General features: G+C 43.4%; 1 protein-coding gene across 8 annotated transcripts in view; it reads right to left on the reverse strand.

The window, feature by feature from the left end:
* Window positions 1–15,042, reverse strand: part of ARHGAP21 (Rho GTPase activating protein 21) — a 117,563-nt gene extending 102,521 nt beyond the window's left edge. For 2 of the 8 annotated variants that reach the window (XM_075746363.1, XM_075746360.1), the window contains exons 1-2: window positions 14,742–14,881; window positions 13,186–13,497 (exon numbers count right to left, since the gene is read on the reverse strand). In XM_075746363.1, coding sequence (XP_075602478.1) covers window positions 13,186–13,272 — 87 coding nt within the window. In that variant the 5' untranslated portion in view covers window positions 13,273–13,497; window positions 14,742–14,881. Of the gene's footprint in view, window positions 1–13,185; window positions 13,985–14,741; window positions 14,882–14,917 lie in introns of those variants that run through there. The other 6 variants (XM_075746364.1, XM_075746367.1, XM_075746365.1 and 3 more) reach the window with 6 other exon arrangements.
* Between the last annotated feature and the right edge of the window lie 330 nt (window positions 15,043–15,372).

Below are 15,372 nucleotides of genomic sequence, written 5' to 3' on the forward strand. Positions count from 1 at the left end.
TATATAACAGCATGTCAGGTTATAGATACTATATATAGTTTTGCATTATAAAAATAAATAGAACTTGTATTTGTAGGCTTTTTACTCTAATACTTGAAGAAAATGTTAGTTGTTTGGGGTGTCTGTGCTTACACCTGGCATTGATTTCTCCAACAGAGAGTTTACAAAAAGTATACAATGCAAGTCATTTACTTATATCCTAGCACATAATACAAAAAGCAGTCAGCTTTAAAGAACAGTAATAGAACAGGCACAACTGGCTTTCACAAGAATTAAAGGCTTTTTTCAAAAGATCGTTTATTAGAACTGCTGATGCAAAGTCTGCTGAAGTCCATGAAAATCTCCAGCTGAAAAGACAGGTTATTTTATGAAGTAGGAACAATGTCAATTTTCTTCTCTTTCAGTATTTTAAGTTAGATTGTGAATATTTTTTTTTGCAATTATAAAAAAACTTTTATTAATGTAAGCCATCACAAAATGTCTTCCTACACATATTTTTTTTTTATAATTTCTGAAATCATCTATCCTAAATCTGCACTTCAGAATAAAAAAAAGTAGTCTGGACTGCAATAGTTTTAAGCAATAAATACGATGGAACTTCTGGGAACTGGATGGAACACAAAGTACAAAATAGCGTAATGGAACAGTAAAGCCTCTACTACCACTTTGTAATAGCAATATGTAAAATAAGGTAACAGTGAAAAAACAGGCTTGTGAAAGAAAGTGCAACTATCCCAGAAAGGCTTTATTAAGGGGTAAGAATTAATTGGAAGATCCTTCTGTAGTGAGTCATTCTAAAACACAAATAGCCCTATTCCTTTCCCAAATGAGAAGAGTCTCTAGACGGAAGAAACCAAGTTCGTCTGAAAACTGCACCATGGGATAAAGAATACAGAGAAAGAACCAGCACTGCTCCTGATGGGGTGAAAAGGCTAGTAATACTCAGTTGAGGGTATATTCTTGTAATCCCTGCTTTCTCACTTACAAAAGTAGGGAAGACTACAAGAGCCTTCCAAGGAATGAAAGCTCACGTTATCTTGGGTCCTAAGTAGCAAAGAGAAATCTGCCAGACCAGATTATCTAAGTGGGGGAAGTGACCACAGTATTAACTGAACTTAAGGTCAAGTCACTCCCACAAATCCTGTTCTTAATCTCACACATAATACCTTCCCCTCAACTCATCTGGTGGCATTAATGGCTTGAATTTAAAAAAAAAACCTAAAAAAAACCCCCAAACCCACACACAAAAAAACCACAACCAAAAGCCACCACCACACAAAAAAAACCAGCTACACACCACCACACCATAAAAAAAAAAAACCAACCCCAACCAAAAAACCCCAAACCACAAACAAAAAAACCCCCACACTGATGATTCATCCTCCTGGCACTATCCAAAATGAGACAGATTATTGTGGTGTTTGTGCCTCACCTCCATCACAGCAGACATAGAACATAATACACAGATAAAATTCTGTTTCCAAACTGCAGCTTCCCATTCTGAGACACAAGGAAGCCTACAGACAACCATTACATCACTGACTGATGTTGCATCATCCATAATTTAAGCCACTGACAACCGGCCATGAAATGGATAAGATTAACATGCTGAGGGAGTTGGGTGGGGGGGAATCTTTTCCCCAAGTAAGCTCACACCTAATAGTAGGAAAAACAGGCATCACTGAAATCTAAAATCTTAAACTGAACACAAGATTTTTTTTCCATAAGTTTAGACAACTACCCAGTTTAAATGAAATGAGGAAAAAATTATTCTCTACACACAAACTTACCAGTGAGAACTGTTTACCCTGAACACGCCTTACTGAGTAACTGTCTAATATTACCACTGTCTCACTCACCTTAAAGAATTTTGTTTCTCAGAGTCATGAATCACTGATTACAAGAGCAGAAACCATCTTAGCCACAGATGCCTTTTAACATTTTAGATCTAGCTTTAAAAATAGTTTTGGGGAGTGGGGGCTGTTAGTCTGCCCACCCACAAAAGACAAAAACCCCAACTCAACAAAACTATTTTGTGGCCACCTCATTCCACAGTTTTTTAGGTAAAAGTTTACCTTTTTTTTTTGTGGGGGGGTGGTGGTGGTATTGGGTTTTTTTAGCATTTTGATAACTGATTTTCAGGACTGGTGAAAGAGTGTTCCTTTTTTGCCAGGTAGACCTTCTCCCTCCAGTACTTTCCCTACCAGTACACCACTCAGTCCCATGCAACAGCCTTTGAAGCTACATAGCTCGTTGTGTAGCCCCTCAAAGTGTTATTTCCTTTCCCTAAGCTGGTACCACAGAACTGGAGTGGAAGACCAGTAACTATTCTACAGCAAACAAAAGACCTAGTAGCACTGTTTGCCACAGGAGGAGAAAGGAATTTTCCACTGGCTCTTAGGGATTTACTGGTTTTGCTGCTGCAGCATTTGCAAGGTTTGGAATCAAGAATGAAGTCTTGCAATGTATTGCCGTTCACTAAAAGAAGTAATGCAGAAAACAAGACAACAGACAAAAAAAAATGCTGGATTGCAAACAAGTAGAACAGAAGTGAGAACTACAACAGCATATTTAAGTTCTGCATACAAGCCACAATCACCTTGGCTTCTCCTTCAACTGGGAAGAGGGATGGAGGAAGAGACTGGGTGAACACAAAGGCAGGTAATTGTGCATTTCTTTCTAACTTACCAAAACTGGAGAACATAGATCCATGTGATGCAACATTAATAGCAACTTTTACAAAAACAAGCAAAAACAAAGACTAAGTTTGATATTTAGCCTGTGCCTTCAGGAAGAAAAAAAAAAAAAAAAAAAAGAGGTTCAAGTCCTGAACATTTGAAAAACTGCATTTCCTGCTGCTGATTGCAAACAGCTGCCTTGTTTCAACAGGCTTAGTACAGAACCTCCTGAGCACAGGAGGAATCCTAACAAGCTATCATGGAATCAGCATCATAACATATAAGAATGCCTGTAGATTAGATCAAAGGTACACCTAGCCCATCTCCAGCACTGACCAAATGCAGATAGTTGCAGATAATTAAGAAAGCACATAAGAGCAAGCATCACTAGAATGTCCTCCCAGCTTCAATTATTCACAAATCCGTAATTCACTCCACTACAAGTGCATTTGGTAACGCTAAAGTATTACTCTTCCAAAAATGCATCCGGGTTATCCTTCAGCTTACACACACATTTTAGGCTTCCAGAGTATTATGGTGCAGAGTAATAAGTTCAATTCACTTTTATGCAAAGGGCCATCTCCTTTTGCTTGATCTCATTCCACCATGCTCATTTGACACCCGCAAGTTCTTGGAGCAGATAGTACAAAGCTGATCCATAGAAATTCAAGAGAGATGGAGAAACCTACCACATCTCAAAATCACATCCCTCCATCTCTACAGTCTCCTCTCTCCCACACAGCCAAGTCCTTGCTTCCTTAGTTGTTTTTGGTACAGAAACAACTCCGTATAAGCAATTATCACAGCTGCCCTTCCTCCAAGACTTTTCTGGAGTTGTTTCTCAGATGGGGGAAAAATGAAGGGGGAAAGGACAGAACTAGACAGTTCCAAGTGCACTCCGGATTTATACACTGAGGCATGACAGAGAACATTAACTGTTCAAAATTATTAGGAAATGGATGACTGCTTTTTTGACCACCACTGAGCATTAAGCTACTGTTTAATCCTTAGAATTACCTATCACAAGTCTCACCCATGACTTCCAAGTTAATCATTACCTCTCAGTATTTTATATGCGACATATTACTTGCCATTTATGCACACTGAGTTTTCATTTTATTATCAACTAGTGCTGAACATCAAAAAGTCCTTCTGCATTTCTCCGCAGACAATTCATCTTCACTAACCTGGATAACAGCATCAGCAAGCAAAAATTCTGTACAAAGGAAGATTAAAAAAAAAGGCACTTTACCTCTCTGTTGCCATTTAACTCATGAAAACAGCAGAAAGCTATCAGACCTATTTATACAGGTGAATCACATTCTCAGTCACAGCGTAAACGGAGAGAAAATTACTCAAAACCATCTATAAAGAAGTCATGAAAAACAACACCTAAAGGGCACGGGCTATGAAATGCTACCAGTATTGGCCTACATCCATCATACAACGTCATGTTTCATAACACTTGCACACAGAAAAATCCTTTGTTCCACAAACTCAGCTACAAGGACCGTTTTGGTCAGGTATGCAGTATTTTTAAAAAACAGTAATACTACTTCTCATTTTTTAAAAAAATAAAATGCTAACAAAAGAAATGCAATTCACAAGCTTGAAAGATTACCTCCATGACATCAGGATCAGAACACCAGCTTGCCAAACTACTTACAGCTACTGAATTACTCCAGCATCTGATTCAGATGCACAGATTGCAAAAAACATTGAAGACTATTCATGCAAACTTGTTTCAGACTTTCCTATTAATGCTAATTTGGTGAGATGGGATACTTCAATAACCCAAGAGCAGGACACAAGCCATTCATTTGTCCTTCCTTAAGACAAGAAAGGACATCACGTTTAAATCCCACCTCATATGCAGCTCCAAACCAACTTCAACAATTTTTTAAAAAATAACTGAAGTGAATAGAAAATGCAAGACTGTATTCAGTCAGACCCATAAGAAAACAGCGTAAGTATACTGAATGGAGCAGAAGGCCTGTAAAATTGCCATGAAAATTGATTACTCCGGGCAGAGTTTACTTACTCACCTTTTACCATGGTGATTGAGGATAGTAAAATTTTAAAATGCATGCAAGAAGGAACAAGTAAGATTTTACAACCATTGATGAATAAGAAATGTTTGTGGCTACATATGGGAATACTTTTCACCAGAGTCACAGGCTCCCTATTAAAGTTGCATCAAAACCGAAGGGCTGAGAAAAGCACAGCAGCAACAACAAACTGTGTACTGCAATGGGACAGCTTGTTACACGAAAACTGCGGCATTCCTTTTGGAGATAACCCTAACCAGATCTTTATCTTACGAAAACAGGTCAGAACCTACAGGTAGTACGACCTACGTGCTTGAGGTGCACATTCTAGATCTGCTGCTTCTTTTGCTGGCCAAAACAAAATGTTTTGGTTCTTGATTCTTGCATCACAAGGAAATTTTGACAGCTTTGCATACCCCTGCAAGCATCGACTGAACTCTAGCCCTTTTATAGTGTTTAAAAGTGAGGACATATGAGTTTAAACACGTCTAAACTATAAAAGACTTTAAGTTTAATTAAAGAATTGTATTTAAGTATCAGTCAAGTTTCTTAGGAAATCAACCACTTCCACGTTCCATTATAACAGGGCAGTCCTTGGACAAGTTAAAATGTGTTTTCCTCAAGAATAACTGGAACTGTCTTATGGTTTTGAAATCCACATGACTTCAGCTCCATAGTTTTTTGGAAGTGTCTCTCCATGTAAAATTTTCAATACAAAAATGGAATTTAAATTGTAGATTTAGTTCTCAAAATTGAGACGTTTGCCCCAATGTCATGAACTGGGTAAAATGCATCTGTCACAAGCCAAATGATCTGGAAGCAGTTTCCGAGAACTTAAATATTTAGTAATACCCAAGACACCTATTCACTTCAAAGTGTTAAATCACATCACAAAAAAATATTTTTATTTTAGCCTTTTCTGCCCTCACACTTAGAATAAAAAAGCACACAGATATTTGAAATAGAGAACATCTATATATGCAGCACCAACATTAAAGCAGTTAAAGAAGCTTTGGGTTTTAGTGTATTTTTATTACAGAGGTGTTCATTTTCTTATGTTCTCATCAACTTCCTAACATGAAAAGGCCCACAAAACTTAGATGAAAAAGTAAAATATAAGAAATAAGAATGAAACAGTCTTAAAAAGTGATTTGTAATTAAATTTCAGTAAGAAATACTACTCCATTTGAAGCATACAAAGAAGTATACACAGATGTAAGTATACACTACCATTTCTATCAGTAAAAATACAAGATTGCCTCAGAAACAGGCTAAGGTTTCTCTTTTCAACTGATTTGTACCAACTGCAACTGTTACTCGGAAGTGTTTAAAATCTCTCTCCTCAGGAAGATTTAAAAGTTTCTATTTGATTTCTCCTCCCTGGCCTTCCAAACAAAACAAAAACCTCAAAATTAAATATAAGGAAGATTCTGTCACCCAGCCAGCCCAGTGATGCCAATGCAAGATTATTCCCTACAGTGTATTTGCTTGTGCTTAATGCAGTCCATACTGTGTGTCCTAACACATTATGCAAATGACACACACATAAAAGAAAACGTCTATCTCGAAGTGCACCCCGCCACCAACAGCCGATCTGTAATTAGCCATGTCCTCTAAGGAGGCACCTCATTGACTCTCAGCAAAGCAGCAGCTGCTGGCAAATGGAAATAAAGAAATTTAGAACAAAAATAAGCCTACTACCTACACTCCCAAAGGTATACACTCATGGTTGCAAGCCAGAGTCAGAATCTAAACAGCTGTTTGTATTTTTTTCAGAATGCCCACACAGAACCTCTGTGCTCAGTGCCAAATATTTACTAACATGATTTGTATCATGCTCTCTCAAACATCATGCTGTTTAGAGAGCTGCAACAACAGCTCCCAATGCTTCCCTCATAAATACTTTCTGAACTACATACAAGTTTTCAATGCAAAAACCAAGAACAGAAAATAGAAAGCAGCAACACTTCCTGCTGAATCCAATTCAGTGATGACATACAAAACAATAACAGGGTACACCAATCCAGAAAGATGCAGTAGTTGTTGCCCCCCCAGAATACAAATAAAGAGATTGAGAGAACAAAGCATATAGCTGTGTCTAGTTTTCACTTTCCTGTTACCGAGTGATCCAATATCTAAACTCTAGTATCATGTCCCCAGAAGAGTTGTTTTCAAACCTAACAGCAATGATAAAACAGTAAATTCAGAAAACTGTCACCATTCCGAACAAAAGACGGTAAACAACAATTCAGGGAGTAGCTAGAGTTCCCATGTAACTGGGGTAAAAGAAAAATGCATTTCACCCTGGTTTAAAAAAAGAAAAAAAAAATTCCACACAACAGAGGAAGCCTTCCCATTAAATAATCTTTACGTATTTAAGAACTGCATATATGAAACAGATTATCCCACCTTGTGACTGTAAGATTAGGCACTTTCAGGTTTACAAGATGTGTCAAGCCTCTGATATGAAAAGTCAAAGCCTGTTCGATGTCACTGTTCCCACCCATCAGCTGCAATTCTACTCTATGTACCTACTACTAGGTGATGGGGAAAAATTACCACTAAAGTGTCTTTGCAAAAATATTGACAACAACAAGACACAAGAAGGATTTGGACAGGAGAAATGCACAATATTTATATTAATCTACATTCTGTATAATAACAGGCAAAGTGTGATGTGATTATCCCCATTTATCCACCACTCTGACCAGACAGCATAACTCTCCTATCTACTATGCTTGGCACAACATATTATTTAGAATATATACATATATTATCTATTATGGTAGGCAGACAAACACTTCCTTCGTAGCAAGGCCCTTAATTCAAGGATTTGATGAGATCATAGGATCTGATGCCTTCTACAACCGTGGAGTTATACTTAACAGCTCATTAGATTGACTTCTGGAGTGCTGTCAATTCAGATTGTTTCAACACCAATTTAGAAGCTTCACCATTTATACTAGGGCCAACTCATGCTTTTTAAAAACAATGACCCCTGTTAACAACAGGAAATAAATCTGTTTTCATTTAACATCGTTTCCTAATTTTTTGTATCTGCTTCCTTTCCTATGGAATTTAATATACAAACAACTGCAAAGAAGAATAATGCACAACCTCTGAATGCTAGAAAACCTGATTTTTTTCTTCCAGTTGTTACAAGATAGACAAAACCCACCACCTACAAATCATCAGTATATATTGCTAACAGGTTAGTCTAACACTGCTACATAGACTTCCTTAGGAAGAGATACAGAAAGTTTTTCTTCTACTAAGGCTTATGGGTTGCACATGTTTATATTCTAATCATCTACACAGCAACATATGTATGTATTCACAAAATAATAATAAAAAAAAGATCAACCAGCTTTTACTCTTTTCAGAGCTCATATTGTTCTGCTGAGCTATGATTTGGTCATCCACCTACAGGAAGACGTTTTCATACATTCAAGAGGGACAAGATCACAAATGCATACAGTGCGTAAGATGAAATACCTTCTCTTCCCCAACTGTTCTCTCAATTGTTTTTTGCGTTTGCAAGTAAATACAATAGACCAGAAATAATACATCTGAAGTAGCAGGTGTTATTTTCACATTTTTGTAATAAAAATCATTAAAAATAGCTTAAACAAGGAAAAAAGTCAACTCTGTGCTTTGATGTTTGTTAAATCTGTTAAAGAAAAAATTTCACTCTTAGAGTGCACATACCACATGCAATAAATACAATTACTTTGTACTGACACAGTTTGAGATACTCGTCAGTCCGTCAGGTTTCTCTTGCAAAAATTGGGTTTTTTTCAGGCAATTATCAAAGTGGAACAATCCACAAAGGTGTATTTTTGGGAAGCAAAAAGTCACTTTAAAAACCATCAGATGCCGCTACATTTGAAGGCAGATCCATTCCTTTTTTTGAAGGAACTATATGCTGCTTTATACTGGTGCTTATGAAATACGTAACATTTTCTCATGGAAGAGGTCCATGTTCTGCCAAATTATGTTAGGCTTACTCCAACATAAATGAGAGCAGAAGTCTGTATTACACTTGCATGATTAAACGGGATTTGACTCAAGCTTTTTCAATAGTTGCAATCACAACTCCTGGTAATGCTGGTATTTAAATTGAATTTATTCTCCCTTGATGCAAGGTTTGTGCAGAATTCTCCATCGCCATAAGTAATATACACTTCTAATGACTAGTTTTAGTATTTGTGTACTATTTGACATATAAAATCTTACAAATGTATTTCTCTAACTTTGATTTTTAACATTATGGTTAAACCTTATGGCATCTAACCATCAGGCATAGAAAAAGCACTGATATCCAACAATATAGAGTTCCAGAACAGTTTACATGTTTACAGGTATAATTACATAAAGATTGAAATGCAGGATCAAAATACAGCTCTTCAGCGCTTGTGCCTCTATATTAGAGAGACATAACACCTGGGAGTCACCACTCAAACTTTACCAATGTCATCCCAACCGGGTTGTTAAAATAGTAAACAATCTATTAATTATTGTTAGTGAGAATGCCAATCATTTTCTATTTTTAGTGTCATCATTGCCCTTCTCTGGTTTCTGACCCTTCCAGCACAGGCTTCTCTGCCGTTTACACAGTTGTGCTTTGTCTGATAAGGTCTAGGAGTGAGAATATTGTAGGGTTTTTCTCTCCCTTTCTGAAGTTGAATATTTGTGGTTACAAAGCAAGTACTAAATAACCTCTGACTTTTCTTTTACAGAAATCTTTGGAAATGTATTTCCTATTCATTGCCAAATACAGAAACTCTCAGGAATCTCTCAAGACAGTCAGCTATTCCTAACAACTCAGCTGTTAAGGGGGAAAAAAAATAATTCCATAAAACTAAACACCCACACTCTTAATGCAAACTTACAGTAAAGTATTAGAAATTCGCAATAAACATCTAAATGTATGTGTGCTCTAGTGAGTTCCAACAGAAAAATATCAAACACTCAATAAAATGATTCTATAAAGTATTTTTAGTATTCATAAATTGAGGAAACAGTATTGTTTACAATAAAAATTTGGCTTTTAAAGCCACACATGCTGCCATTAATATTTGTCCATCCCACATTTAACATTTTGAATTTAATTTTAATATAGATTAAAAGTAAGCTATACCACAAACAGATTTAGCAATTCTTTTACAGTAAATGCAAAATAGTGGGAACAGAAAAGCAAAAAAGCACTTTTTGTTGTGCCTTTCTAGAGAGAGGAAGGGAGATTAAGTTTATACTTATGAAGAAGCCAGTTCCAGCCTCAAATCTGGACAAGCCTGTAGATGGGATGTTGTGACTGAAGTAGTACTGCCTGTACCTCAGCAGGGCTTAATCACTCCAGCAAAACACTGCTACAACCTGATGAAACAGAGATAGTATACGCCTATTAATCTAAAAGCCAGAAAGAACACGCTTTCACTTATCTGTCCTTATGAACATAAGCTCAGCAATTTTTGCACCCGTTTGCAAATGTGTGTCAGATTTCAAAGAGAATGGCAAACAGCCCTGAGAGTCCCTGGCCCTCTCTGCCAGCTCCCCCAAGAGCCCAGAATACGTGATCTGTCCCTTTGAACAGGCACTGTATGTTCAGAAGGCAGCCTGCAAGCCTGAATGTGCAATCTTTGTTCTCAGCAACCGTTTCAGTGAAGGGGCTCTGAAGTGAGAAAGACCACCAGGTACAGTGTCAAAAGGAAAAACAACAAAAAAAAGCAGAAATAAAAATAGAAATCATGCCAAGGCATGACCAAATGGAACATAATATCAGAGCAGACAGGCATCCAAAACAAAAAACAATTATCAACCAACAAAACAATTATCAACCAACACATGCATTACCTAAAGGAGTCAAATGGCATGTCCTCAATTCTGCCCCCTCTGTATGCAAAGATACACAGAAGCACTAGCTTCTCAGTCAGACATCCCCTTTCTTTGTCTGACCACTGATCTTGAAGACAGAGGACAAGTTTTTCAGTTCTTGCTCAAACCTTGTTAATTACAGCTGTACATTTCCGAAGCCTTTAACTGGCTGAAAATCCTGATTTCTGTTGCACCTCCCACGACCATGATGAACACAGGTTATGCTTGGAATCTTCCTTGTGACAACCTGCTGTGCATATAGATCTACAGCTAAACGTTAAATGTAGGTGAGTTAATACTGCATTACAATGCAAACACCATATCGGATAGTGTCCCAAACCCATAAATTATTTCCCAAAATTGCTAAAACCTTGCATGTCAGAATTAGCACATTATAAAACCCTGCAACTGCAGCAACTTTTTTGTAGACTTAAAATTCCTTTTTTTTATATCGTAATTGTGTTTCATTAATGTGTTTTCGGATTTTTTTCAACACAAAAACAGATCTTACTGTTCAATACAAGTAAGACTTCAGTTAAAGGAATTTGTTCACATATAGCACATCAAGTACTGTACACAACAACTGTTCCTTCAACTGAACTGAGACAGCAGATCCCAAACCACAGATCCTCACTCTCCCTTGGCATCTTACACCAATCTATGAAAACAGTTGTAAGAAAATAAGTTGAACTTTAAGCCATGCAGCAGTATGTATACTAAAGTAACTGAGAAAGCATTGCAACCTTGATTATGCATTCACAAGGGCTGTCTATGTTCAAGCAAAGATTATGCCAGGACTGCTGTAATTAAGACAATCATCAGTGTAAGTGTATGTTTTCTAGCAGTTACATTTTAACTGCAACACAGAAGCACCAGGCAAAACAACAGGCAGAGCAGTCCATTTTGCAATTCCATACCTATTAGTAGTCCCCAATTAGACAGCTTTAACGTGACGAGCTCCAAAAGTGCCACAGGCCTTGTTAGGGCTTACCACAGTAGGGATAGGTGGATTATGACAAGTGCCAGTGCCAAAAGACCAGCAGTCTCAATATGATAGAATTAGAAAGCAGATTTTCATTTTTACACTTGGACATGTGGTTCCCCCCCCCCTTCCCACACTATTTGAACAGAATTAAAGGACACATTCTCCAAAAACAGCCTTGTTTTCAGTTACATTTTTTTAAAAAGGACATCAACAAGAATAATGCATTATTAAATCTACATACAAATTAAGAATCATAATTTATCAGAGTCTTAAATCTTAACATCTTCTGTTTTCTTACTTAAGGATCCCATTTTGTCCTCACCTAACCCACCTGCTTTAAGAGACTGTGTGAATTTCTTAATTGAGGTGATAGCAGTAAAGAAAATCTTTCAATATGATATATGCCACTTTTAAATGAAGGCAAAAGGGTGAATTGAGGATAGCAGTAAATTAGAACCCAGTGTCTCAAAAAAAAAATCATCACCCAAACAAAAGAAAACCCCACCCACAATTCCTGTAAGTTTAAAATCACTCTACTGTATTTCAATTTCAGCAAACAAAAGGGGAACATCTATATAAAGGGCATCCATTTCACAGCTCTACACAGATTTAAGTCTTTGGCACAACACACCCTAACTCTGACAAATACAAAAGCAAGTTTGTAAATGAAGTTTCAGACAGATCTTAGAACAACTCCACTGAAGCTGTTATATATGTTTTGTTGGATTCGAAGTTACAGTTGTTTCACAGACGTTTATTACTATCAATAGGGAACACAGAAGGAAGCATCAGACACAGTTCTGCATCGAGAACTCCCGTGTTGCGAGTACAAACATGCAATGGTGCCACCATAGGGCATGCTATGAAGTTTTTGAACTAAACACACAGAAGACCGTTGCAGCAACAAATGCTATGGACAGAAATACGTTTAATATAAGCCACTGCATACAGCCAAGAGCATGGCAAGTACTGGCTACAAGGAGGCAGAGGCCAGGCCTGTATTTCTACTAAAAAGCACCAGAGGTTGAGGGGGACGGGAGGGGAGGACGAAGTCGTACCCCAGTACCGCCTAGTGAAGCGCTCCCGTCCCTCGGGGACCGGGTAGACAAGCGTCAGGACGACGCGGAGAGCTGAGCGTGGGGGCGACACGCCACGAACTGACGGCGGGGCTGGGGCGGGGGGGCGGGTACGTGGGGACTCCACGGAAACCAGTGCCCCCAGGGCGAGGACGGCAGCCGCTCCGCGGGGCGGGAAGCGGAGCCGCCGCCCGACCCGTGAGGCAGCGGAGGCGCCCCCGCCTCCTGGCCCAGGAGCGACGCCCCGACTGCGAGTCGAGCCCTGTGCCGGGACGGCAGTCTCTCCTCCCGCTGCCGGGGAGCCGCACGCCCGCACCGCTCCCAGCGTCCAACTCCCAACAACTCCGAGGCGGGCGGGCAGGAAGAGAGAGGGAGGGAGGGAGGAAGGGAGGGAGAGAGAGGGGGCGGCCATTAAGCCCGCTCTAGCCAAGCCGTTCCCCGCGGCGGGAGGCAGCCGCCCGGGCCGGCCCTGCCCGCCGCCGCGTACGCGCAGCCTGCGCCCCGCCCGACCCCGCCGTTCCTACCTGGCCGCCGGCGCCGTTGCCGCCGCCCGGAGGAGGCTCGTTGTCTCCATCCCCGCCGGGTGGCCCCGCTGCCCACCGGGTCGCCATTATTTCATTCCCGGTTACAAAGGAGGCGCAAATCCTCTGGAGCCCACATCGGGGAAGGGAGGGGAGGGGAGAACCAGCGCCAGAGCCACTCGCGCACACCCGACGCGACGAGGCCAGCCCCGCCGCCGGGAGAGGGGGGCTCGGCCCCTTCACGCAGCTGCCATAGAGAAGAGCGCCGGGACAGCTCTGGGCTTCAGCTGCGCTCCCCGGCTTCTGCCTTCATGGCTAGAGGAGAAGAGAGAAAGAGAGCAGATGTGTCAGTCCTGGGCGCGGGGCCGCTGCCGCCTCCTCCGCCACCCCGTCCCTTGTTAGGCTAATTGCACTCGCTCGTCATCTTCCTCTTCCTCCAGCTCCTCCTATCCAGAGCTCCAGCCGCGGGGAGGAGAGAGCAGGCGGAGGGAGGCGGGAGGCGCCCACTCCCTCCTACTTCGCTACACACAGACATTCGCGCCGTGGGAGGGAGTGGGACGGAGGAGCGCTGCCCGGGGCCGCGGAGGGAGGGGAGCCCTGGCCGGCGGCAGGCCGGTAGTTTCCCGCCTGGGCCCGACCGAACTTTGATCAACTGGGGGAGGATGGGGCAGGGAGCCGAGGGGCCGCCCGTTCACCGGGCCGGGAGGAAGCCGCCGCCTGTTCGCGGTCCTCGCCCCGGCCGATAACCAAGGGGGTGGCGGGAAACGCACAAACTCTGGTTAGGAAACGGCAACAAAAGAGCTCTCCCACCAGCAGCGAGGCCGAGCCCTTCGCTCAGCGGAGCCGGGCTTTTGTCTCTTACGCGAGCCTACCCCATGCACAGGCAGCTCCCTCCCCCCGTCTACGTAGCCGCAGCCGTTCGCGATCAGACCACCGCGCCCCACGCCCCGCCTGCCGCCCCTCCCTCGGGCCTCCCGCCTCCCTCCGCACAGACGTGCCGTTTCGCTGCGGCAGCCGGCGGCCGCTCCGGCCCGGCCCGGCCCGGCCCTGCCCCCTCCTCCCCCCGCTGCCAGCTCCACCGCCGCCGCCAATTAGGGCGTCTGGGGGCCATCGCGCCGCGCCAGCTGCGACCGCTGCGCTCCCCCGGCCACCTGGGCACCGGCCTCGCCCACCGCCGCGGGTGGGGGCCGCTCGCTGCGCTTCAGCCCGAGCCCGGCGTGAGGAGGAGCCGCGGGCGTGCCGAGGAGCTTCAGCCAGCGCCCTCCTGAAGGCGTAGGGTTTTGCGCGGCTTAACCGCCTCCCCCGCGCCGGTAACCGCGATCTCTCCCCGGGCCAGCGCGGCACCTCCTCGTTGTCCGCGGCGTCCGAGCACGGCCCCCCTTTTCCTCCCTCCCGTTACCCTCCCCTTGCCCCGGGAAGGCCCTGCGTCTGCCCCAGTGCCTCACGACGGCCCCCGCCCTGACAGGCACAGGGGCGGCAACCGCCCCCATGTCACCGAGCCCAGGCCTGCAGCGCGACCCCGCGACGGGTGGCACAGTCCCGCCGGCCCTAGCGCTTACTCGGCCTCTTAGCGGCCCGCGGGGCTCCGGCCCCTCAGCTCCGCGGCGGCGGCGACGCGTTCCCGGCGCTGGCGGCTCCCGCTGCCTCCGCCGTTGGGGCCGGCGAGGAGCCCGTCCCCGTTCCCTTCCCCCGCCTCCAGGCTGGCGGTTTCTGTTCCCTCCAAAAATCCACCCACCTCCTCCGACGACACCGCGAGGGCAGGAACTGGCTCCCGGCTGCCTTCCAGGGCACCCGCCCTGCGGCCGGGGAGCGCAGAGCCCCGCCGGGCCCGCACCCCGCCACCGGCCTCCGCCCCTCGCCTGCCAGCACGCCCTGAGGCGGCAGGCGTCGGCGTTTTCTTCTCCCCCCCGCCCCGCGAGCGGTTGTTTTTTTGGGGGGATTCACATAGGAATAATCTCAGTTTTTCCGCCCTAACTCAGGATTTAGAGCTTCTGTCACCAGCTCCGACCTGCACCTGGTTTCGTGAGGGCTCCCCCGGCGGGACGGCGGCAGTCACAGCCGCCCCACGGCGGGGCTCTGAGACGGCGCCAGGTTGAAGTCCTACGGCCGCCCTTCGGCGTGTGGGGAGCTTGGTTTTGTTGTCTCCGTGAAGGTGGTAAACGTAAACATTTTCTGTATTTCATCTATCGT

The sequence above is a fragment of the Balearica regulorum genome, chromosome 2 (assembly GCF_011004875.1).
Source record: "Balearica regulorum gibbericeps isolate bBalReg1 chromosome 2, bBalReg1.pri, whole genome shotgun sequence".
Classification (NCBI taxonomy): Eukaryota; Metazoa; Chordata; class Aves; order Gruiformes; family Gruidae; genus Balearica; species Balearica regulorum.